General features: G+C 34.4%; 1 protein-coding gene across 1 annotated transcript; it reads left to right on the top strand.

Moving 5' to 3' along the window:
* The first annotated feature begins 102 nt into the window (after nt 1–102).
* Nucleotides 103–24,816, top strand: LOC148309663 (two pore calcium channel protein 1-like). Its single transcript, XM_088259692.1, has 16 exons — nt 103–220; nt 7,351–7,508; nt 8,325–8,489; nt 9,630–9,755; nt 11,253–11,433; nt 13,044–13,176; nt 14,791–14,890; nt 16,618–16,798; nt 17,364–17,579; nt 17,859–17,978; nt 20,014–20,182; nt 20,659–20,829; nt 21,534–21,729; nt 22,443–22,548; nt 22,830–22,936; nt 23,854–24,816. Exons 1-16 carry the CDS (start codon nt 121–123, stop codon nt 24,034–24,036), a joined length of 2,412 nt encoding a protein of 803 aa, XP_088115818.1. The 5' UTR covers nt 103–120; the 3' UTR covers nt 24,037–24,816.
* Nucleotides 24,817–27,025: the final 2,209 nt, after the last annotated feature.

The raw sequence follows: 27,025 nt of genomic DNA on the forward strand, positions 1-27,025 counted from the left end.
CTTTAGTCTTCTACTAAAAAAATATTTTGTCTATACCTCTAAAAAATCTTTTTGGCGACCTACTTAATCAATATCTATGACATTTCCTATGACTTCATCCGTCAGCTGTCAAAATCAGAAATGGCTACGCTCAGGAGTCCGGTGACTCCTTCGGACGGGTATACTCGGTTTAGTGACGAAATTAACAATGCAAATAACACTTACGGATCGAACCATTCAAGTGAGTTTCCTCACGAAATTTTCTAGATATTTTTTTCATTCTTTTACCCGTTTTTATTCAGGAAAATGTCTGTTTACAAGGCAGTGTCATTAATTGTATTATGGTTTCGTATATTTTTAGCTATAATGTCACGGACATTAGTGTTTTACATAGGATATGAATTAATAAGAGGATGTTCGCCTTTCCGGGCCTAACAATTATTAGTTGCGCCTCAATTAGGCTTGTTATTTGCAAGTCATTTTAATTTCATTCCATTTAATAATACGGTTTCATTTCGGTTTTCTCGCATATCTAGATTGTTCTTATATAAATAAAAAAACGTGTATATTTATTAAAAGAAAATGTTTGATTTCGCATTATATGAAATCATTTAAAAAGAAAACATTTATCTTTTCTTAATTATTAATCAAACAACACTCGAATCTACTTGGCTCACATGCTTGACATGAATGAATGTGTCAGCAAATACTGATAACATTGTTTGTAGAGTGATTTTGATTGTTTTTTTCTAGTACTGGGCTACCTTTAAGACAACCTTGGGCTTATTTTTAAATGTTCAAAGGAAGCTATTTTTTCAAATACTTACAAGTATAGTAAAACCTCGATATAAGAGGCTAATTTAGGGGAGCGGGTGTCCTTTTTAAAGCCAAAAATCCGTTTTATAAAAAAGGTATAAAATAAATAAAAAATATGAACACTGTATTAAGATGTAAATAAACAATACAAAATTTTGTACTGACATTTCTTGGTGGAACTGCATTTTATATAATAAAATACTTGTGTGTAAAATAATAAAGACCTGTACAAATACTTGTCCGCCTCAGTAGTGTAATGGTCAGCACGCTCGGCTAGCGTTCTGGAGGTCCCGGGTTCGATTCCCAGGGGGGTGAAATAAATATAAATAATTTTTTATCCCTAATATTTATTCAATATTACTCTGGACTGGTGCCCAAAGCGGAGGGCTGATCACCTTTCCTTCGTGTGTTAACGATCAAGATGAAACTGCGATTGCAGTGCCCTATGCACCATTGGGGTGCAGGTAAGGGTTTGTTGTTTGTATATTTGTTATTTTATTCTAACAATTCAAAACTCAAACTAAATTGTATTTATTGTCTTCGGACACTCGTCGTGATGTGACGTTGCTGTTTGATATCGATACTTGCTTTCGGTAATCCTGCTTTGAAAAAGGAATCAAGTTTTGTTTGCACTTTTGAAGTTTTGAGACATAGTTTGTGATTATCATGGCCGCTAAAAAATGTTTACATATGGCGACATTTGAATTTAAGCATGTATAATATTAACAGGACATTATATCCTAATGTTTTGTCCATTATGTTCAAAGTCTGTTTTTTCCTCCGCCGAACCCAGGAGACTGACTCACCGAACCCCTGGGGTTCGGCCGAACCCAGGTTAAGAACCACTGATCTATCATATATATGAAAGAAGTTACGACCTGGCATTTGGCTGGCTCGAGTGATTGATCAATTAATACACTTGTTCACCATTCCTCCTGAACACCTTTTAGAGCTGTTTGGATCAGTGGGCGGATAATAATCGTATAGATTAGATTATAAATTTTAAAGTATCATTTATCTACCGGCCTTATCTCTTATGATTATCTCTAGATTTGTGGTAATCAGTATTACATCAATAATATAAATTAACAGGGATGTGAGAAATTTAAAAACTATTAATTTTTTTCAATTCAAACCCTTATTCGCACCCCAATGGTGCATAGGGCACTTCATCATACAAACACAGTGGGATCTTGATCGTTAACACATGAAGGAAAGGTGATCAGCCCTCCGCTTCAGGTACCAGTCCAGGGTAATATGGAATAAATATTAGAGAGAAAAAATTTCTTTTTGAAAATTTATTTGACCCCCCTGGGAATCGAACCTGGGACCTCCAGAATGGAAAGTATTTTATAGTAAATGCATATTTCTGTATACCTACACACTGATGCAAGGCAATATTTCCATAGTAATCACTACTTGTTATTCTACAAAGCAGTGAATACATCCAATATTCTAAAAGTTCCAAATTTAACACATTGACTACCATAGCAATTTTCAGAATTCCGGTCTAAAAAGCAAGTCAATTTCATGTAATCATATTATTTTTTGACATCTCATCAAAGATGAAGAATAATATGGAAGTCTGGGCATTTACGGGGCTGACGACCGTCATAGGCATATTACATCTCACCAATAGATGTCTCTAGTGGAGTTCTAGTGATTCAAGAACAAGGTTTCTAAATTGGTTCATATATACAGAACTTCCAAGAATTTGAGTAGTGTGGTTGTCAATAATGGGTAGAATTGGTGAATGTTACACATGTGTAAAGTGATCACTTAAACCAGCCTATGACGGTCGTCAGCCCCGTAAATGCCCAGATTTCCATATTCTTCTTCATCTTTGATGAGATGTCAAAAAATAATATGAAAATAACTCCTGTAATTGGAGATAATCCAGATTTTGTGAACAAGTATTTGGACACACTCAAAATGTTGTTTCATGTAATCATGTTATATTTTTAAATACTCTAATTAAGCATAGTATATAATTATATTTTCTGTTCATTTATTAATAATTTTTTTGTTCATGTAAGCCAGCATTGATTTTTTGTTCTCTTCCCATGCGTCATCTATCCATATTAGCATATTAGCAAGATATACTAGGAATTTTATCATAGCTGCACGAATATGGCGAGTAAACACAGTACGAGATAACTTGCAGTCGACGTTCTTGTAAATAACCCAATCTACGAGTTATCTCGTAGTTGGCAGTCATCGTGTTAAATATCTCGCCTAAACAAATTCTATGTAAAGATATAGAGGTGGGTAAGATCCGGCCATTCGGCTTAAAAAAGGTCTTTAAATTTTGCGCGATTTACTCTAAATTTAGACCTAGTCACTCAATCAGTGCATCCAAAGGGAACATTTAGATTGACATACGGTCCGATTGGACGATTGGTTGCAAGCCCACTCATGAGCCAGCAGCAACTCTTCACCTGAATGCAGAACTATATAAACTGCATATCAGTAATTTTTACAGGAAAAATATATTTTTATTTAAAGGAATAACCCGCAAAGCCTGTACTTTTAGAGTCTGGTCTGCAGGATAGTAAGGACAGGGAAGGGAAATGTGAAATGCGATAAATACATCACAAATATCCAGACCAATTGAAAATAAATCTTTCTTGAATTTTTAAATTTTGTGTACATTTATTTAAATTACAATTTATACATATTTAGAACTTTTTTTTTTTTTTGCAGAGACCCACCAAGCCACCTTGTGTGTCTTGTCGGTGGAGTTCTTTTTTAATACATTTTTTATTGTTTTTAACGATTTTAACCTAATATACACACAAAAAAGAGAAAAAAATTAAGAATACAAACATTTTACAATTTTCATAAAATTAACTCTTGATCATTTACCCATTTATTGTGCAATTGGCGGGAATCGAACCCGCAACGCCAGTTTCACAGTCGAGCATCTACCTGACTATGCCACTGCGCCTATCTTGCAAATTATACTTTCATATCGCTCACTCCTTTCAAGAACGTCATAAATCAAAAATCGTCAATTTTCAGTTGTGCATGTTTTCGGAATGCCCAGAAAATGTACTATATCCTAGCAAAAGCGGCATATTTTTAATATAATATTTACCCGCTACAGGGCAGAAAGTGTTGTTTTTCCATTTTGAAAAAAAGGTATTGTTTAATTATTTTTTAAATATACTAAATATTTTTTAAATGGAGAAAAATCCTTCAGGTTTTACCTAAAAATATCTGTGGCACAGTAAAAGGCTCAATAAGTGGCTTGATATTTATTTTTAATACATTTCATTATATTTTTAAACTTAAAAAACGTTCTCCTGAAAAATCAGGTTTTTTGATTTATGACGTTCTTGAAAGGAGTGAGCGATATGTGAAATTTGTTGAAACCTTGAAATTTGCAATACGCCAAAATATAATGTTAAGACTGTAAAAATATACTTTCAAATACGGAATGATTCTTTTAAGCTATTTGATTAATTGTTAATATGCGCCTCGGGTGTATTCCATAGAAGGAAATGTTAGATATAGCATGCTGCACCCAACGTGTTAACACATTGTTTGCGGGAAACGCTTAAGAGCATCTTTTACATACTGTTGGTAGAGAGCGGGAGACGCTTATAAGCGTTCTATTTGCTTACTTTTGGTAGAGCGCTGAGACGCTAAAAAGTATTGTACAGATCGGAATTGGGTTTGCGGTTACTTATGTATTAGTATACTGAGGCTCGGGCGGTAGACTTTCCGAGTATAATAAGGGTCGGGGTTGATGAAAAAATCGCTCTATAAAATTGTATAAAAGTCAAAACGATTTTTTAATTTTTTATTTGGTACTTTTTTAATATTACAAACCAAAAATATAAAGTTAATACTGCAGTAATTTTTTTTTACTTAATTTAATTAAAATTGAAAATATAGTAAAGTGATAACCCTTGAATGCTATACTCGTATCTGTAATAGATTACTGCTAATTGACTTGTATTGTTGGATTATAAGCAATCGCCTTAGCAATTATGTAACGTGTCTGTTCTCCCAAATGGATATTCCTCTAGTTAAACATCACTTTAAAAAGACAGGTCAATATTATTACTGTGTTATTTGCATATTTACATACATTTGATTGTACGTTATTAAATTAAATATCTTCTTCTTAATAAGCCATCCACTGCTGGATATAGGCCTCTTCCCCTTCTTTCCATTTCCTCTGGTCGGGTGCTGCTTGCAGCCAGTTTCTACCTCCCACAGCGACTATGTCATCAGACCATCTCTTTGTTCCCCCAAGGTCTCCATCGTAAAATTCTTGAGGTCCATTTTGTGGGGTCCTGTCTTGCAATATGTCCTACGCATTGCCATTTGAGTTTTGCCACGCGATCCATGATATGCTCAACTTTGGTTCTTTTTCTGGTGTCTTCATTTTTATTTTATCCATCAGGCTTAGACCAAGCATGGATCTTTCCATGGATCGCTGTGTGCACTTGAGTTTCTCTGCATTTCTCATTGTCAGAGCCATTTTAATATAATATGGCTCAGTTACACATTTGAATAACCAATTGCCGTGGTATGGAAGGAATGTTATGACAGTGTTATTATGTACTGAAGTTTGACTACCACCCTTTATCCGCACCCGATGGAGGATAGGCCAATGCATCAAATTTATGCAATGTTAACATACTTCAGACGGGAAAGATATTTCTACTTGTTCAATCATTTGATGCTTAAGAACGGGAAAGGTAATTTTACCTTCTGCGCCGGCCTCATTTCAAAGACAGAAAAGAAGGAATGTTTCAAGAATTTGAGTAGTGTTGTTTTTAATCATGGGTAGAATTGGTGAATGTTACACGTGTTTAAAGTGATCACTTTGTACCAAGACTATGACAGTCGTAAGCCCTGTAAATGCCCAGACTTCCGTATTCTTCCTCATCTATGTTGAGATGTCAAACAAATAACGTATAAAATTTTAAGACTCAGCGGGTAATGATAAGCTATACTTGACAGGTACGTATATACAGGCCTTGTTTAAAATTTTCCCCCCCACCATTAATTTGTACGAACTGATTTTTGCTCCCACTCTTTACTTATAATTTGTATGAAATGTGTTACACAGCTCCCAACAAGAATGTGTTGATAGTACATTTTTTTGATCTTGCTTTGTTTCCAAACTTATTTTATACTGAAATAGAAACAAATTTAAAAATAATCTTTTAATGGAGTGTAAAAACAGAAGACAGGTGTTACAAATAAAGGTTTTTAACTATACAAATTGTTGACTCAGGTTGTGATGACGGTGTTTGCCATAAAGAAATGAAGCGGATTAAGAAAAATAATAGTAAAACTACATTTTCCATATTTAGAAAACTTATTTCCTTGAGAATGTATCCTATGATAACATATTTTGTAAACATATGCCATTGTCACATGTATACACATTCAAAAAGTTGACAGCACATTTGCCCGATAGTTTTGCGCACCAGCGATTGAGCAGGAAGAGAAAGATTGCATATGCCCGTGGGTTGACTCTCCTGCGTTCTGTGTGCAGGGCTAACAACCTGGTAGGTTTACCAGTGCGGGCAACCTGGTGGGTTTTCTTGTTTGTTTAGGTACCTACTCATGACTGAGTAACGAGATTAAAGAAGACCGATTAATAAATACTTACATGACTTGCATATTCCTTTTTCAATAACTTAATAATAATAATAATCTTACTATGTTTTTTTTTCTTTTCTTTTTTTTTTGCTCCTCATAAATAATATAATTACGTGTACAAGTACTATCTACCCTCTGATTACAAACAGCTATATGTAAATGATATGAACTCAGTGAAAATAGTACAGAAAACCATAATTAAAGTCATCTTGAAAAAAAAACATATTTCCAACAAAATTATTATTTAAAAAATTTCAAGTCCCAAATATAGAATCCATTTATAAAAAAAAACGCAGTTTTTCAAATACTAAAGGGTGACAACTATTTAAATTTAACAAAGAATTTATCATCGAGATTCTCAAACGATTTTTCTATTCCAAAATGCAACACCAAGCAATTTCAGCAAAACTTCAAATATTTGGCAATCAAACATTTCAATAAACTCCCTAAAGAAATAAAAAAAATAGATGATATAAAAATCCTTAAGAAAAAAATTAAAGTTCTATACATTTAAATCTTTTAAAAAATATATATAAAAAAAACTATTATATCTTTTATTATATAACATTAAACCACGAGTGTAAGTCCCTTTCCAAGCACAAGAGCACAGACTCTTTTATGGAGAGGCACAGCGAATCGAAATATAAAAGTTCTCCATATGTATAAATGATTCAAATGTTATTATGTTATAAATAAAAATGTAAATATATAAAATGAATAAAAAAAAAAAAATCAAACGTTTTGATCAATATCACTAGTCTAAGTGTTTTTGTTGTTTGGAAGATACTGCTTTTTCGCAATAAGCCCGCCAATGTATTCATACTTAATGCCCGCCAATGTATTAATGTAGTAATACTTATTTCTTTTCTGTACATAAAGTAAATAAATAAATAAAATATAGTCAAAATTTTTTGATGTAAAATTTTCTAGATAGTCGTTCGGCCAACGGCGATGGGGCTCCTGAGTCGGTGCGGAGCGCGGTCCTGGACTTGGGGAGCCGTTCCTCGCTCAACCGTTCCAACAGAGAACACCTGACCGAAGAAGATCACTGGGAGATGAACTACCACGAGGCGGCTATCTATCTAGAGGTATTTTTCATTCAGTCTTTCATTCAACAAGCTCAGAGGGATGTAATCAATTGTCATTGCCAAAAGTGCACTTTATGGACTTTGAGGAGGGTTTCCTGCACTTGATAACAGCGGGAACAAACACCAGAGGGAACAAACGCCAGAGGGAACAAACGCCCACGCCGCGAATATCTTTGCAACTTGTACGAGGACATGGGCTGTTCAACGTATGAGGAGCTGGGTTCCGCTGAATTGACTGGAGCGGCGAAGGAGGTGTCATTTGTTGCTGTAGATCAATCCACAGGATTGAGATAAAAGATGAAGATAAATCAATGTATTCACCATGGGATGATGAGAAGTGAAATGTAAACAAGAAACTGAAAATAAATAACAAAAATATATCGCTCACTCCTTTCAACAACGTCATAAATAAAAAAACTTGATTTTTCAGGAGAATATTTTTAAAGTTTAAAAATATAATACAATGTATTAAAAATAAATATCAAGCCACTTATTGAACTTTTTACTGTGCAACAGATCTTTTTAGGTAAAACCTAAAGGTTAACCTGAAGTATATTCAAAAAAATAATTGAACAATACCTTTTCTTCAAAATGCAAAAACAACACTTTCTGCCCTGTAGCGGGTAAATATTAAGTTAAAAATATGCCGCTTTTACTGGGATATAGTACATTTTCTGGGCGTTCCGAAAATATGCTCAACTGAAAATTGACATTTTTTGATGTATGACGTTCTTGAAAGGAGTGAGCGATATATGTTCAGTGATGCCTTATAATATGTGAGCTCTTTTTATGCGTGCAATATTTTCCCTTTTGTAGGAAGGGCAGAATAACGAGAAGTTTGATTCCCACCCGTCCAGTCCTGACGAGCTCCCCGCCTACTTGCGGGTGCACAACCCCTGGTACCACGGGCTGGACCTGGCCGCCTCCCTCGTCCTCATACTCCTGGCCTTCACCGAAGATCCGGCAGTTCCCACATTCCAGGTTTATTTTTAATTTTTTTTTAAATAAAATAGAAATATTATATCCAAAAATACTTAAATTTCGTACTATTTCTGTGAGTCTAAGCGGCTCATTATTAGAAATAGGTATCAAATTGTGGTAGAGTGGATTCGAACCGAAAAACTGACTCAAGAGTCTGCGACACTAACCACGGGACCACAACCCGACATCTTGTTATCTAATATGTGTATAGAGAGCTTTTTATCTATCGACCTATCATTTAAAAGTTATTATGATATTGACTCCTTCAATCTGAAATTTTACACACTTGCGTAATTTAGCTGGATCTTTTTTCTTTATTTTCTTTTTTTACGTTTCAAAATATAATATAAGTGTAGAAAAATATTATATTATAGTAGCACTAGAAAGGTCCCACAAAGGCATTGCCTGTGTGTGGGTATACTTTATATTTTAGGTTAGAACAAAGGGCGCTGGCAAGAATACAATAGATATTATCAGAAATAAAATAAGGTTAAAAGTGCTAATATAAATTACAAATATTTGATTTTAACAGATAACAAAAAATCAAAAAGAAGAAAATTAAAAAAAGTTAGCAAATATGTTTACTTACTTATACTTATAACCCTTATCCGCACCAAATGGTGCATAGGGCACTGTATCAAATCGACGCAGTGTTATCTTGATCATTACTTACATGAAGGTAAGGTGATCACTCTTGCGCTTCAGGAACCAGTCCAGGGTAATATTAAATAAATATTACAGTCCGAAATCACTTATATTTATTTTCACCCTCCTGGGAATCGAACCCGGGACCTCCTGCACGGTAGCTAAACACGCTGACCATTACACCACGGAGGCGGACAAATATGTACTAGATGAGTTATACGGCGGAGCAAATATGTACTAGATGAGTTATACGTTTAAAAGACGAAGGAACTTAGATCTGTTTTTTTTTATAAATAAATAATTTAAGCGAAATTTTTAATCAAAACTTACTTAGATAATTAATGTCTAACACATAGTCTTTGTGGAATTAATTACACAGTTTTGAAGCCATGAAAAATGAGTGTTTTTTCTCGAGTCTGGATTTGCAAAAAGGGATTTCTAGTAAATTATTCATTCTTTGGCTAAATCTATTATGATTTATAATTTGTTTTGCAGTTACCGGTAGGGGTGCACGGTACAGTGGAGTTGTTTGCGCTGAGTGTGATCGGCGTTGAGCTCTTTTTCAAGCTACGCTGGATCGGTTGGAAAACAATCTTGAAACACAAGCGAACGATGTTGAAGGTAAAACAGTGTTATCATTTTGCCAAATCGCTCACTCCTTTCAAGAACGTCATAAATCAAAAATCGTCAATTTTCAGTTCTGCATGTTTTCGGAATGCTTAGAAAATGTACTATATCCCAGCAAAAGCGGCATATTTTTAACTTAATATTTACCCGCTACAGGGCAGAAAGTGTTGTTTTTGCATTTTGAAAAAAAGGTATTGCTTAATTTTTTTTTAAAATATAATAAATATAATATTTTTCAGATGTAGAAAAAACCTTCAGGTTTTACCTAAAAATATCTTTTGCACAGTAAAAAGTTTAATAAGTGGCTTGATATTTATTTTTAATATATTGTATTATATTTTTAAACTTTAAAAACGTTCACCTGAAAAATCAAGTTTTTTGATTTATGACGTTCCTGAAAGGAGTGAGCGAAATATCAATGACCCTGCCCAATGCTTTGTTCTAATGTTCACCTGCACTTATCTCCTACATATATCATTAATCTCATGACACTGTATATCTGAGTTCACTAGAGCCATCTATGGTTGGATTGGGAAAGCTTTTATTTAGATGTATGCAAGATCCAAACCTCGGATTATTTTTCATGCTGGAAGACCCCTGCATTTAAAAAAAAAAAATTTAAATTTTATTCGGCTTATTCACAACATGACCTAACATGACATCACGACAACCCAAGTGGAGAAACCCACATTTGTGAACAAGTATTTTCATTCAAACCCTTATCCGCACCGATGGTGCATAGGGCACTGCATTATATAAACGCGGTGTTATCTTGATTGTTAACACGTGATGGAAAGGTGATCATCCCTCCGCTTTAGGTACCAGTCCACAGTAATATGGTAAAATTAGAGTAAAAAAAATCACTTGTATTTATATGACCCCCCCTGGGAATTGAACCCGGGACCTCCAGTACGGTAGCCGAGCGTGCTGACCATTACACTACTGAGGCGGACAAGTATTTGGACAGGCCCCCCTGATGTCGACTATCACTTGAGAGTAATTGCCCTTGTCTTGGGCAGCTCTAAACAGCGCCTCAACGGTCCTGATGCCCGTCCAATCTCATTCATCCCGGAGCCAGGAGATCTGTCTTCAGCCCAGACCTTGTCAATCCTCTATTTTGCCTTTTATGACCAGGTGCAATAGTTTCCTACTTCTCTCCTCTAAGCACATGCCCCAGATAGGACAATACGGTTGATGGAATATAATTTTTTATTTATTTTTTATTTGTTTTCTTTGTTTGTTTGGGAATTGTACAGCTTACATATAAAAAAATGATATATTGAACAAAAGTTACATAACAATAATAAACATTACATTACATTAACAAAAATAGTTATGTCAAAAAAAAAGCCAATTAAACAATTTCACATTTATGTTATACAACTATTAAAAAACATTCAGAGATTTAAAAAAAGGTTATGATATAAAATAATAGATTTAACAGGAAGGAGAAGATCTGAATTGCATTTATTATTTTTCCGCTGATTGCAGTGCGTCACGCTGCTCATCATGGTGCTGGAGGCCTTCGTGGTGTTGATCCGGCAATCTTCGCACTTCCGGGTGACTCGAGCCCTGCGCCCCATATTCCTGGTGGACACGAAGCATTGCGGAGGCGTCCGCAGGTTCATCCGCCAGATTCTGCAGTCTCTGCCGCCCATCCTGGACATGCTCGGTAACTTGCCAGATGATCCCTATCTTTTTTTTTAAAGATCGGAATTGCATTTATTATTTACCTTGCTTATTATGTACAAGTTTAAAGATCATTAAGTGGATTTTTGTTTCTTCTACCTAAAAAATATGTTTTATTTTAATCATTGTTGGGAACAGGAGGGATAGTCTAGTGTGGACCAGTCAGAGCATTTGCTCATTGCGCAGAATATATAGGTCTGGGCATTTACAGGGCTTGCGACATATAACATTCACCAATTCTACCCACGATTGACAACCACATTACTCAAATTCTTGGAACTTCTATATATATATATATATACCACCTTGATCAAAAAGTTCCCGGAATGTGTTCAGAAAATTAAAAATATAAGATTATTTATAAAAATCGATATTGTCCCCTTCAATGTACTCCCCATCGACTTCAACGCACTTATGCCAGCGCTTGATTAATCCTCGAAACATTTTTTATAATCGGTTTTCGGTATGGCCATCAGAGCCATCTTCGATTTTTCTATGACCACATCTCGGATGCTGTAACGCGTTCTGGGAGTGGTTTCTTGAGTCGACCGAATAGGAAAGTCGCAGGGAGCCAAATCAGGTGAATTCAGTGGTTGTTGGATGGTATTCGCTCGTTTTTAGCCAAATGGTCACGGATAACGATGGCATTGTGCGACGGTGCGTTATCTCGGTGCAAGATCCACGAGTTGTTTGCCCATAAATCTGATGTTTTTGGCGAATTGCTTCACCCAAACGTCTTGAACGGATTCAAAAGCCATGCCTAACTCCTCTGCCATGTCTCTAATTCTCAATTTGCGGCTTACGGTCATCCATTATTTGATTTTGTTGATATTTTTGTCGGTTTTTGATGTCGAAGGCCTACCATTGCGTTCATCATCGTTGACGGACTCATGGCCACTTCGGAAACGTTCGTTTTCTTAAGAATATCGTTGCCGAAATACTTTTCTTGCATTTTCAATGACGTTGCATCATTAAAACCGCAAAATTTAATACAAACTCGTTGTAGCGAATTCCATTCAGTTTTTTCAAAATTTAAAAAAATCAAAAACACGCACAATCGCAGATGTACTCAATACGGCGTCACTTTGACAAATGTCAAGCTGTCAAGCTGAAAATTTCATAGAATATCAATGACAGATGTAGCAACCTATAAAAAAGAAAATTCAAATCGGGTGACTGAGGTGGTGATTCCAGGAACTTTTTGATCAAGGTAGTATATTGCTCAAATTCGAAACATAGTGCTTAAATTCACTAGAATTTCACTAAAGACATCTATAGTGAAATGAAAGCTTTTTATTGAGCTGAAACTCTTTCATTTGTATGTGAGATGTCAAAAAATAATATAAAAAGAACTCACTAAAATAAATAACTAAAAAATATTTGGACACACTTAAAATGTTCAATATTTGATCATAGACTTCCTATACATTCTACCTTTTTAAACCGTACTGGCTTCAATAATTTCATAAATTGATTCGGCAGTCACTTTGTGGTAAAATCTATCCATTTATAATTTAATAGTTATATAAATAGTATTTACTAAGTAAAACTTAAATGAATAATGAAATATGATTTCTTAATATATTTTCTCAGGTCTTCTACTCTTCTTTGTGACGACGTACTCATTGCTTGGATTCTACTTGTTCTCGGAACACATTGACAATCAACACTTCAGTACTATTAGTGACTCCTTTGTCAGCATGTTTGTTCTACTGACGACTGCCAAGTAAGTAAAGATGGTTCTTTATTATACAAATTAAAAATAACTGGCACACGTAAATTTTAATTACACATTTCTCCAAAAGCTAGCTAAAAGTCTGAGGAGTAAGTTTTTAACACATTGACTGCCACAGCAATTTTCAGAATTCCGGTCTCAAAAGCCAATTCCATTCAATCATATTATAGTATTAAAAACTCTAATTTTAGTAAATAATTGTATTTTCTTCTACAACATTTTGAGTGTGTCCAAATACTTGTTCACAAAATCTGGATTATCTCCAATTACAGGAGTTATTTTTATATAATTTTTAAAATGGCACTTATATGTATTTTCTTCGGTTAATTTTTGAATAAATTTTCTTTTCATGTAAGCCAGGATTGATTTTTTGTTCTCTTTCCATAAGCCATCTATCCATATTAGCACTAATGTACTAGGAATTTTATTGTAGCTGCACGAATATGGCAAGTAAACAGAGTAGGAGATAACTCCTAGTCGGCGTCCGAGTTATCTCGTAGATGGCAGTCAATGTGTTAAAAAAAAATGTTGCTTTTTATAACTTTATACCATAGTCAATACTATAATAATAATAAAACCCTTATCCGCACCCCAATGGTGTATAGGGCACTGCGTCATATAAACGCAGTGTTATCTTGATCGTTTACACATGAAGGAAAGGTGATCAGCCCTCCGCTTCAGGTACCAGTCCAGGGTATATTGAATAAATATGACAGAGAAAAATCACTTATATTTATTTTACCCCCCTTGGGAATCGAACCCGGGACCTCCAGAACGGTAGCCGAGCGTGCTGACCATTACACTACGGAGGCGGACATAGTCAATACTATAAGCAACATATTTTCTTGAATAAAAAAATATTTATACCAGTAAACAGTATTAACATCAAAATTGGCATTACCATGGGGCCACACAAACTTTTTTTAAGTAAAATATTGTGGGTACAACAGAAAATTAATCCAAAGTATGGTTTTAGTGTTTAAATACAACCACATATCGCTCACTCCTTTCAAGAACGTCATAAATCGAAAATCGTCAATTTTCAGTTGTGCATGTTTTCGGAATGCCCAGAAAATGTATTATATCCCAGCAAATGCGGCATATTTTTAACTTAATATTTACCCGCTAAAGGGCAAAATGTGCTGTTTTTGCATTTTGAAGAAAAGGTATTGTTTAATTATTTTTTTTAAATAAACCAGTTATTTTTCAAATGGAGAAAAAATCTTCAGGTTTAATCTAAAAAGATGTGTTGCACAGTAAAAAGTTAAATAAGTGGCTTGATATTTAATAAATTGTATTTTATTTTTAAACTTTAAAAACGTTCTCCTGAAAAATCAAGTTTTTTGATTTATGACGTTCTTGAAAGGAGTGAGCGATATGGCAGTATAAGTGCCATTTTAGAAATAAATGTCACCGGGATTCAGTTGTAAGCGCAGGCGTTCATGTACCTTACTCCTTTGAGGAAAGTTTTGTATGGACGAAGATGAACCGGCATACTCCTGGACAGATGTAAATAGTCTCGTTTATGACCCAAGGAGGATTTATATAATTTGCATACAAAATAAGCAATTGTTTGTTTTAAAAATATAATATATATTTTTCTAGTTTTCCTGATGTGATGATGCCGTCGTATGCTAAATCCAAGTGGTTCGCTATATTCTTCATCTCGTACATAGCCACAGTACTCTACGTGCTCATGAATTTGGTAAGATAATATTTATATAATATCAAAAAAAAAAAATTTCCTTAGTAGATTAAGGAATAAATTAAATAAAGATACTGCAGAACTAATTTACAAAACAATCATTCTTCCACATATAGATTACTGCTCAACAATATTATTTTTAGCAAACGAAGTAAATTTAAATAAACTAGAAATTATACAAAATAAAGCGATGAGAATAGTTCTTAAGAAAAATAAATATAGCAATGTAAAAAAAATGAGAGATGAACTAAAATGGTTATCTGTAAGAAGAAGACTTAAATTTAATATGTTGATATTTATACAGAAATTTTTTCACGATAAATTACCAAAATATATTAAGGATAAAGTTGTCTTAAACAAAAATTGTCATGAATATGCTACTAGACAAAAGGATAAAATAAGACTACCATTATTGAAAAGAGCTGAGTCGCAAAATTGCTTGATGTATAAGGGTTTAAAAATGTATGATGAGATGCCTGAATGTATGAAGAATGAAAAATGCCTGAAAGAATTTAAAAATAAATGTCTAAGTTACTGTAAGGAAATGTAAATATATAAAGATGATGTAAATGTATATAATAGTTTATATTAGTTTTAATATAAGCTAACTTAAGAAATAAATAAAAAAAAAATAATAATCAACGCTGATTATTATTTTTGACTTTGTCTCTTATTTTATCGCTCAGGTTTAATTTATTGTAACTGCAGACAGTTGGTAGAATTCCATATCGAAATGTTGGGTAATATATCCAAAATTGAACAAGGTATATTGGATTGAATTCTACATTTATTTATGTATATGTTAATACGTGACGCGTTTCGTCTTATTAAGACATTAACTCCGTGTTTTGTAATGTCGTGTTTGATAATGTCTTAATGTCTTGTTTGATAATGTTGTGTTTGATAATGTCTTAATATATCCAAAATTAAACAAGGTTAATTGGATTGAATTCCACATTTATTTATGTATATGTTAATACGTGACGCGTTTCGTCTTATTAAGACATTAACTCCGTGTTTTGTAATGTCGTGTTTGATAATGTCTTAATGTCTTGTTTGATAATGTTGTGTTTGATAATGTCTTAATATATCCAAAATTAAACAAGGTTAATTGGATTGAATTCTAAATTTATTTATGTATATGTTAATACGTGACGCGTTTCGTCTTATTAAGACATTAACTCCGTGTTTTGTAATGTCGTGTTTGATAATGTCTTAATGTCTTGTTTGATAATGTCATGTTTGATAATGTCTTAATATATCCAAAATTAAACAAGGTTAATTGGATTGAATTCCACATTTATTTATGTATATGTTAATACGTGACGCATTTTGTCTTATTAAGACATTATCAAACACGACATTACAAAACACGGAGTTAATGTCTTAATAAGACGAAACGCGTCACGTATTAATATATACATAAATAAATGTAGAATTCAATCCAATTAACCTTGTTTAATTTTGGATATATTACCCAACAGCTCAGGTTTAAACCAAGCATGGATCTTTCCATGGATCGCTGTGTGCATTTGAGCTTTGAGATGAATCCCACACTATATTATAGTTTGTCTCTTGTCACTGGTTTGTCGAATCGCCAAAATTGCCGAAAAGTCTAGGTGTGGTCGAGGAAGGCCTAAAACTGCAAGGAGTGGCAGGCATTGAAGGAGACCTTCACCCAGCAGTGGGTGAATGCGGGTTGAAGCCAACAACTGGTTTGTTTATAGATGTTGGCCGTGGTTTACGAGACGTTTACGCGAATCGAGCGAGAGAAGTATCGTCGCCTGCTGTTACATCGGCGTCGGGCGTGTCAGCACGCCTTCCGCCTCCTCGTGTCCCGACAGGCCCCGGCCACAGTCCGCTTCCGCCAGTTCCACGGCCTTATGCGATACTTTGCGCCCCACAAAGGTTAACTGTTCTATTACATACACTTTCTAGTTTCTACATTCAAAATGAATAAGCTTGTCCGCCTCCACGGTGTAATGGTTAACGTCTTTAGCTACCGTGCCGGGTTTGATTCCCAGGGGGGGAGTTGAAAATAAATATTAGTGATTTTACACTAGATTTTTTCACTCTAATATTTATTTAATATTACTCTGGACTGGTCCCTGAGGCACAGGAGTAATCACCTTGCCTTTATAAGGAACAATCAAGATAACACTGCGTCAATACGATTCAGTGCCCTATGCACCATTGGATGCAGCGGGTTGGAAGAAGAAGCTTAAGACAAAGGTAATTCTACCTGTTCAGTCGATTAATGCTTAAGGACGGGAAGGGTATTTTTACCTCCAGCGCTGGCCTCATTTCAAAGTCAGAAAAGAAGGAATTATTTAATGTTTTTATATTAATTTTATATATCAATCTCTTTGTAAAGGTCTTGATTATATGTACATAATTATATCTTTTCGCCAGTGGTCCACAGATGTAAAAAATACCCATCTGAAATGTGTCAAGAAATTGGATTTTGTTTTAGGTACAAGGGACACCCTCCTCATGTTCAAGCAGCTCAACGCCTCCAATACGGGGACCCTGTCTCTGGACGAGTTCCTGTCCGTGTACGAGTGCGGGGCCCTCCGCTGGGCCCCCCAACACGACAGGGCCCCCTGGTACGGGGCTCTGGGCCCCGTCGAGGTGATCGGGAGATATTCATCCTACATACTCAACTGGCCTTACTTCGAATACATAGTTTGTGAGTGTATAATGTTTATTTTTACATTTATTGACTGACCAAAATCTTATGAAAAATAATGTGTTCGTTTGCCATGTTTGTGAATATTCATTCCACTAGCAACACTAGAATATTGAAAATATCAAATATGGTATAAGATTAGTTTATATTAGGTTAGGTTAGGTTTTTGTATTTTATTGGGTTGGGTCAAGTTAGTTATTTTATTAACTTCTGCTTACTGCAAAAAAATATATATTTGTACGCCACTTATGATGATAATGTATTGTTTCCGTGGTTCAGTTGCTCTCATAATCGGAAATGGTGTTTCGATGCTGATTCGCATCACAGAAGCGTCCGGAGGCCTCCAAGATAGTGCCAGGCTGTTCTGCGCCTCCTGGGACACTTGGCTGTTTTTGATACGTAAGTGATATAACCTTTATGCACTGCCTTCTAAGAGCAGTGTCTTTCATAGATTGTGCAATTCCATTACATTTGTGTTTTAATTAGTAAATGTGTCCTTCCAAATTAAAATGGACTTGATAGCTTAAAAAATAAATAAACTTTATATGCTTATTCCTCATTTTCAATGTCTTTCAAGATTGTGCCATTCCATTACATTTGTGTTTTAGTTAGTAAGTGTGTCATTCCAAATTAAAATGGACTTTATAACTTACAAAATAAATAAACTTTATACGCTCGTTCTCATTATCAATGTCTTTCAAGATTGTGCTATCCTATTTCATTTAATAATAATAATAATAATAATAAAACCCTTATCCGCACTCCAATGGTGCATAGGGCACTGCTTCATATAAACGCAGTGTTATCTTGATCGTTTACACATGAAGGAAAGGTGATCAGTCCTCCGCTTCAGGTACCAGTCCAGGGTAATATTGAATAAATATTACAGTGAAAAAATCACTTATATTTATTTGAACCCCCCCCCCCCGGGAATCGAACCCGGGACCTCCAGAACGGTAGCCGAGCGTGCTGACCATTACACTACGGAGGCGGACAAAATTTCTATTAAATTTTCATATATCTTATCCGGCCTATTTCATTTACATGTATCTTATGATAACTTAACTATAATTTCAACTGTTTTCGATGCACACAATTTCCTCCTCAAGACTTATTTGCTACAAAACTGGTCAACATTTTAATTAGGTAATTATGAGATATAGAGTAAATTTATGATGTCATTTTGTCCGCCTCCGTAGTGTGGTGATTAGCACGTTTAGCTACCGCACTGGAGGTCTTGGGTTCGATTCCCAAGGGGGATATTGATTGTTCACTCAAACATTTGTTTGATATATCCCATATTCTCCTTCATCTATGTTGAGATGTCAAGAATTTAATGTCTTACCATGGACTGGTACCCATATATCGTGGGTATTGAAACGTTTGTGTATTGGTGATTTTATTCCTGATTTTTTCACAAATTAATTATTTCCGTCGCTGCAAATGAATAACTTTATATTATAATACTTTCATGTAATACATGATTATATTACGGAGGAATACAAAAATTCTGAGCTCATATCTATTATAATTGATATTGATTTTCTCATTTGAAAAGTCGAGTTGTAGTGAATACATATCACCGGGAGGGGAACTCTGTTAAACTTACAGTTGAATTTACTTTCTAAACCACATAAATGGGATATTTTAAACTACTTTTGCTTCCGTAGTGTAATGGTCAGCGAGCTCGCCTACCATACTGGAGGTCCCGGGTTGGATTCCCATGGGGGGGTCGAATAAATATAAGCGATTTTACTCTAATATTTATTCAATATTACCCTGGACTGGTAGTACCTGAAGCGGAGGGCTGATCACCTTTCCTTCATGTGTTAACGATCAAGATAACACTGCGTTTATATGAAGCAGTGCCCTTTGCACCATCGGGTGCGAATAAGGGTTAGAAGTTTTTTAAAACTTTTAACCTGAATAAAATACCTGCTGTTAACTCTTACCACTCTGTAGGCCAGACATTCTCGCCCGTATGATTCTAGTAGGCAGCTCCGTGGGCCACAATCTGGCCCGGCGCAGGTATAACTTTAATCACTGATTTCTCTATCACCCAAGTATATTCTACCAAAAAATATTTCAGATACATACAGTTAATCTTAATTAACATGGTCATACGAATTGCCAGACAGAGTGTGCCAAAATTAGGGAACCAAAATATTTATTTTAATGGTAGAAAAACATCGTATTTTTTTTATCAGAGTAGCTGATCAGTTATGAGAAAAAATGGTCAGAGTGGAAAGGGTTAAACTTGAAGTTGAATTTACTTTTAAAACCAAACAAATGTGACATTTTAAATTACTTAGTGTATTTTGTCAGTTTATAGAACGTTGAAAACTTTATAATATGTATGCATCATTAAGTCAATATTGCATATTTTCGAGTTAACGTTTTTTGCCAGTTCACCCACGATATATTCCGCTTTCAGTGTTCTTGATAGAGGCAGGCTTGCGAATGATGGCTCTGGGCATGCGCCAGTACTTGGCCAGCGGATGGAATGTGTTCGACCTGGTAGCCACTCTACTCGGCGTGATGGGAGCCATTATGCTCACACTGCTTCCCGGACTCATTATCGTAGTCATATTCAGACCACTGAGGTGATTAAATTTTTTCATTTCACCCGTTAATCTTTCCCACACAACTAACGTATGTGTCTAGTAGACCGCAGATACTTTTTCTTACTCAGCATGACGTATGACAATGTTTGCGTTTACGTAATTACAATCTATATTTATGTAAAAATGTCAAAATGATAAAAAATGTTATTGTAATGAATATTTAAATGATATTTGAATATACGTATTTTATTTTGTGTATTAATTGTTAAAAAACACATAAAAATTAATATTGTGACAATTGTTTCGCCTAGTTATGGCATTTTCAAACGAATATCATTCGTATTATTTGCTTTTACTAAAAGCTCGACATGAAGTGAGTTCCTGGACCTTTTTTCTTTAAAAAAAGCCCTGCCCCTAATAATAAGGACCAAAAGTCTTCAGCAGTTTTTGCATACATATAAGAAAAAATCTCAGCACTATAATGGTTAATTTACTAATGAAAATTTCCTTTCCAGACTGATGAGACTTTACAAGCTGAAGAAGAGATATCGCGATGTGTTTGGAACGCTGGTACTCCTGTCTCCGCTCATGTCCTCAGCGGCCTGCGTCATGTTGGTGATGTACTACTTCTTTGCCATCGTAGGAATGGAGCTATTCTCCGGCTATGACATGCGAAACTGTTGCGTGTAAGTATTTTGAATACTTTTCTCAATAAATTGACAGATGGCGTTAGGAATGCGCTTTCTTCTTTGTCGCCTTAGAATATACAGTTTCAAATATAGGTGCAAATTTCTGATGTATTGCATAAATATAATGGGCAAATCATCCTTCATCGGATGGATTGCCAAAAAATTGCATGTCTATATCCTTACATTTTGACAGTTAAAATGAACCTTAATAAAATATAGGTCTTGTCTATATAGGTCTTCTTTTTAAAGTAGGCTTTTTGTCGCGATTTTGAATTTTAAAGGCGATTTTGAATACACAGACAGTGTAGTTGAGGACGCATTATGTTACCAGAAAAAAAATAGAAGCGCGAATGCCATCAGAAGAAAATCCGGTTTTTGTCTGGTGGACCTCTTGTCTTACTCCTCTTTACTGAGGGTTGTGACCCTTGTGGAAGCAATGACTCTTCTCTAGTTATCCCTTGACTGCGCTGCACGTAGCGCTCCAACCATCGAGGTGCCTGCTGCTGTCGGTGAACTTGATCGGTCCATCGTGTGGGGATCCTCCTTTTCCTCCTTCTCCTCCAGGCTACCGATCACAACCAGTCGTTCCAGACTATCCTCATTGACACGGGCAACGTGTCCAAAGAATTGAAGAATCCGTCGTATACAGACATTGGGCAGAGGAAAGACTTTAAAAATATATAAATGATTCTTTTTTGCAGAAATACCACAGTTGAAGATTTCTATAAGTACTCGGCTAATAGTTCTACGGCTCTGGGGTATTACTACCTGAATACATTTGAGAATCTCCTCACGAGCGGCGTCACTCTGTTTGAATTGACGGTTGTCAATAATTGGTTCATCCTGATGAATGCCTATGCGTCTGTAGCTAATCAATGGAGCAGAATTTATTTCATGGTATGTGTACAAAACTGTATAAATAAAAATGATAATGTTCAAAATCTTAACCCGGACGCTACTTAGTTATAAGTTAACTAGTGTAGTGATATGTTAAGTATATGGTATTATTAGGCGTATTGTAAGTATGTATATATATATATATATATATATATATATATATATATGTATTACATAAGTACATAAGTGAGTTTTGTCCGCCTCCGTAGTGTAATGGTCAGCACGCTCGGCTACCGTTCTGGAGGCCCAGGGTTCGATTCCCAGGGGGGGTAAAATAAATATAAGTGATTTATTCACTGTAATATTTATTTAATATTACCCTGGACTGGTACCTGAAGCAGAGGGCTGATCACCTTTCCTTCATGTGTAAACAATCAAGATAACACTGCGTTTATATGAAGCAGTGCCCTATGCACCATTTGGGTGCGGATAAGGGTTTTAAAAAAAATAAAAAAAACATAAGTGAATTCACTTCCTAAGTAAAATCAAGAATTGAAATCATACACCTAAGTAACTTCACTGCTAACTTAGAATCAAAAAAATGTATAAACTCATGCCTCTAGCGGGATAGCGAGTGTTTTTGCCTAGAATTTTCACTCTTGAATTACATGAAATTATAGTAATAAAAATTGCCCATGGCGGAGAATATGTTTCTTAACATATGCATCTTGTTTCATATGATGATATATAAAAATGGATTATTTTGTTTCTAGGTATTTTATCTCTTTACTATGGTGGTATTGACAATTGTTGTGGCCAGTGTTTTGGAGGCATTCCGATTTAGGATACATTATAAAAGAAGCACCACTAAACGTGATGGTACGTATTTGTAGACTTGCATTCTTTGCACTAACCTCAAATAAAATTTCAAATGTACTGTGGTAAAATCCATAGAAATCATCTTAATATAGAAGAGGATTGTTCAAAATATTAATTATGTTTTTAAAGAATTCTCATCTATTTTGGGATGATTTCTATGGATTAGATATACCATAGACTTCATATTATTTGAGGTAAGATATCTCCCGGATAATGTTATAGATTAATACCAATACACAAAAAAATAATCTACATGATCATGTTAATCTTGTTTTTTTTAGAGGAGAAACTTCTTCACGAGGAGGTCCATGTCAGTTGGGAAGAAGCCCAGCAGTTGGGGATAGATGGAACAATGGCTGATCAGATAAGACCACATCTCGCTCCGGGGGTAACATTTTATACCTTTTATATTGATCACTCGTACATCTTTTTCAGTCTTCTACATATGTACTTCCAACCATGTTTGCTTTGTAAATCTGTTTCACCATTGTTACATCATATTGCAGCCACGCGTTGATGCTCATGTCATCTTTCATAGCATTGCAGAATTTTTAGTGTACTCATCCCTCAAGTCTCCTGATAAGGATTCGTTGCCCTTTTCATTTGTGTTGAAGACAAAAGAATACACTTGTGAATGAATTTTAAAAACAAAGTTGAGAATTAAAAATTGAGAATATCCAGATTCTTTGTTCAAAACTAAGCATTTTATATGCAGTGAATGTATTAAAGCTTTAGCACATTTTTATCACCCCCGACTGGTACCTGAAGTGGAGGGCTGATCACCTTTCCTTTATATACTAACAATCAAGATAACACTGCGTTTATATGATGCCCTATGCACCATCGGGTGCGGATAAGGGTTTGAAGAAGTTTGTAACTTTAAAAAAAAATAATAATAATCTCACAGCTGATTTAAAACTCTAAGTTCATAGAAGTTTGTAAAAAAATCTTCGTCTTAATATGGGATCAAATTTATGATTTTTTATTGCCATCAAGTCTCATTTACTATGATATGCTACCTTATTGTCACTTTCCTTGATAAGAAAGGGTTGTCGTATATAATAAACATTCTTGTTGAATATATTATTTTGAGAAATAAAAAGACTTTTTTTGTTCCACTCACATTTTTATTAACCAACTAGTTTCGGCAACAACCTGTTGCCCTCTTCAGGGTTTAATTTATGACTCTTTTTATTTCTCAAAATAATATATCAATATGATCCACAAAGTTAATGCTTTCAATATTCAAAACATTCTTGTTTAATGCCGGTTTGCATGTCAAGTATGATGTGAATTTTATTCTAGGTGACTATGACATTCATCGGTTCGAGACCACGGACTCGGGAAGTCCTTCAGCGAAGAATGTACACTCACGAAATACAGAAATGGCTTGAAGAAGCTGCCTTGGAGGAAAAAGACGGAATCCCTCCCGCCAATGATAATGTCGAAGCCGAAGAAACCGGTACATCGGATAGAAGACTTATTTAATTTATCATTTGACTTTAAAATGCATTCACACACACATGTCCATAATTGGTCCTTTTAATTGACTTTAATCTTTCTGTTTTGTTATGTCTTATTTAAAGGTTGTTCAGATGTCTACACGCCCGACGAATAAAGTAGAATCTACAGAATTGCTACATTGGATGAAAATATATACGTAGTAAAGAAATGACTGGGTTAAAATGAAATTAGGCACTAAGAGTATTGGTTAATCCGTAATTAAGTTTGGTAGTTTTTATTTTCGGATTTAAAATTAAAAAAAAAGAGGTTGGACATATTTTGTCATTTCTAAATTTCAATATTGGCAATACATACTATTGATGCTAAATCACATAGTATTGATAAATAATTTTTGCTTGATTTATAAATTAAACTTTATTAGTAGGGCATATATATCGTAGCCGTACAGGAGAAAGTGACCAACTAACAAAACGTAAAATGTTCAGGTGGGCCATTTAAGTCACTTTTGCTTTGGCAAGAAAATAAACATGAATGCAGTTAGTCATTTTTAACAAGTCAATATATTATACTAACAAGTTTAATATCCTTTGGGATTTTTTTCTGCGCAATATTAAGCTAGTAAGATATCAAATAGTCAACGATCACGTCTTTGTAAAAAATGCACTTGGTCACTTTCTCCTGTATCACTACGATATATCAATCTGAGCAAAACACTTTTTAATATTTTGACATTGAATTTTTTTGTATTGTACATTTTCACTTTAATATGTATATATTGCCTGTTAATAAATCCTCTACACAAATGATTTTATGAGATTTATATTAAGTGGACATTTGTGTAGAAAATTTTTATACTATTATATTTTATATGTAATTAATTTTATTATCTGTTTGCAGTAGGCTCGAATTATTATGAAACTCATTTTATATTGTAAATATATTTATTTATCCATAAGAAAAAAAAGACAAAACATTGTTTGTGTTATGATTTTAAAGACAATTTTGTTCTTAAAATCATGTATGTTTTATGATACAGATCCAGTTTTTCTGGGTCGTTTATAATTCTTGTTAGTGAGGACTGAAATGCAGTCTGAAATATTTTCAATAACTTAAAAGGCATAGAGTAATTACCAAGAGAACTTAAGTAATATTATTAATTCCATTATTTAAAGGTACGCCAATCAGTGCACAAATTTGGTTGCGTGTTGCAAATTTCTAGATCGTATTGGATAATTCGACATCAAAAACATAAACTGGAAAGAAATATATAAACCGAGAAAAAGTAAAGACTATTATGCTAACCAAAAATAACAGTTAGCAATTAGTTACATCTCTAATGCATTTGCATATTACTGACAACAAAAACTTTAACCTTTAAACCGCGTTAACTTTGTTCCTAAGAGACGCCCGTGCGCGGCGGTATTTCGCCGTTTTTTAAATGATTACTTTTATCATGTATTTAGTTAAGAAACGATTTATTTTCCTAAACAAAAACGTTCAATGGGATTCATAGTGCCTTTTTGGTACTCTATAATACACGTGTGTCACATTATTCTTGAAATATATCGTAATATAAACAAATTAGATAGTAACATAAATAAATCAAAGCACGCATCGTATGTCACTCTTACCCACTGGCGATGCGTAGCGTCGAGAGTGAGACAGATAGGGCATGATTTTGGCGCGGACTAATTACTGACCGCAAGAAAAATCAGGGATCTGTTCTTTTATTTATCCTTGTGATGTTACAAATTATTAGTCAGATATTTCAACAGATGTCATGAGGCCAAGGATTGACGTATTATTTTATCCAAAGTTCCACACCATAAAAAAAAACCCTCCAAGTTGAACTGAGGTTCGAAACTTGGAGCAATGTAAAAACACAAACGCTTATGTCAGCCGCGTATGGGGCATGTTTTGTTAAAACACATACGGTTATGCGAGCCGCGTGGATCCGGTTAAGTAAAAATTTGATTATTCTGTATTCATAATTAAATTGTGTTTTGTTTTGTGCACCCCAGCTTTTACTTGACAAAACTTATTTATTTTTATTATGACAACACTTCTCTAGTAAAATATTGAGTTATTTAAACGTTACTTTCTCAATATGTACAAAATTGACTCGAAGCTTCTTGCCAGTAATATAATATTGTGTTGAACGCTTCCTTTTTTTACTGATTGTCTATCCATCTATCCATTTATAATTATAAAAGAAAACACTTGTTTCTTTTTATAATTATTACATGTTGAAATTATTAATTAATCTTACCACAAAATAATGACAAAACAATACATAAAATATCTATTTATATTTGTAATCGTTCCATTAATGTTTTCGAATAAATGAGAATTTATATTTTTAAATTATTTGACCCACTAAAATATGTTTCTTTGCTTTTTAGTAAACTATTATTAATTCAGAATAAATTGCATTATTTGTACATTTCTTCATCTGATCATTCCGTTTTGTACTATGTATGTCCAAATTATGTATAATTTTGTAAAGTATTATTTTAATATAGCTTTATCTCATCGATCATCTGGAGCATTTGCAGAACCACGGCATTCAATTTATTTTAAATATCTGACTCTCAAACAGCTTCTCTATAATCTTTTTTGTAATCTCAGTATAACAAAATACCTTCTTAAATAAAATTCGTCCACCTCCGTAGTGTAATGGTCAGCACGCTCGGCTACCGTTCTGGAGGTCCCGGGTTCGATTCCCAAGGGGGGTAAAATAAATGTAAGTGATTTTTTCACTGTAATATTTATTCAAAATTACCATGGACTGGTACCTGAAGCGGAGGGCTGATCACCTTTTCTTCGTGTATAAACGATCAAGATAACACTGCGTTTATATGACACAGTGCCCTATGCACCATTGAGGTGCGGAAAAGGGTTTTATTGTATATTATTATTAAATAAAATTCATGTCTATGAAAATTATGAATATGTAATTTCTATGTTATTTTAAATGTAACCTGAAGTAGCCCATTTTTAGCCAGTTTTTTTG

This window comes from Brachycentrus maculatus, unplaced genomic scaffold, assembly GCF_059751285.1.
Source record: "Brachycentrus maculatus isolate JH-2025_06_01 unplaced genomic scaffold, ASM5975128v1 h1tg000119l, whole genome shotgun sequence".
Taxonomy (NCBI): domain Eukaryota; kingdom Metazoa; phylum Arthropoda; class Insecta; order Trichoptera; family Brachycentridae; genus Brachycentrus; species Brachycentrus maculatus.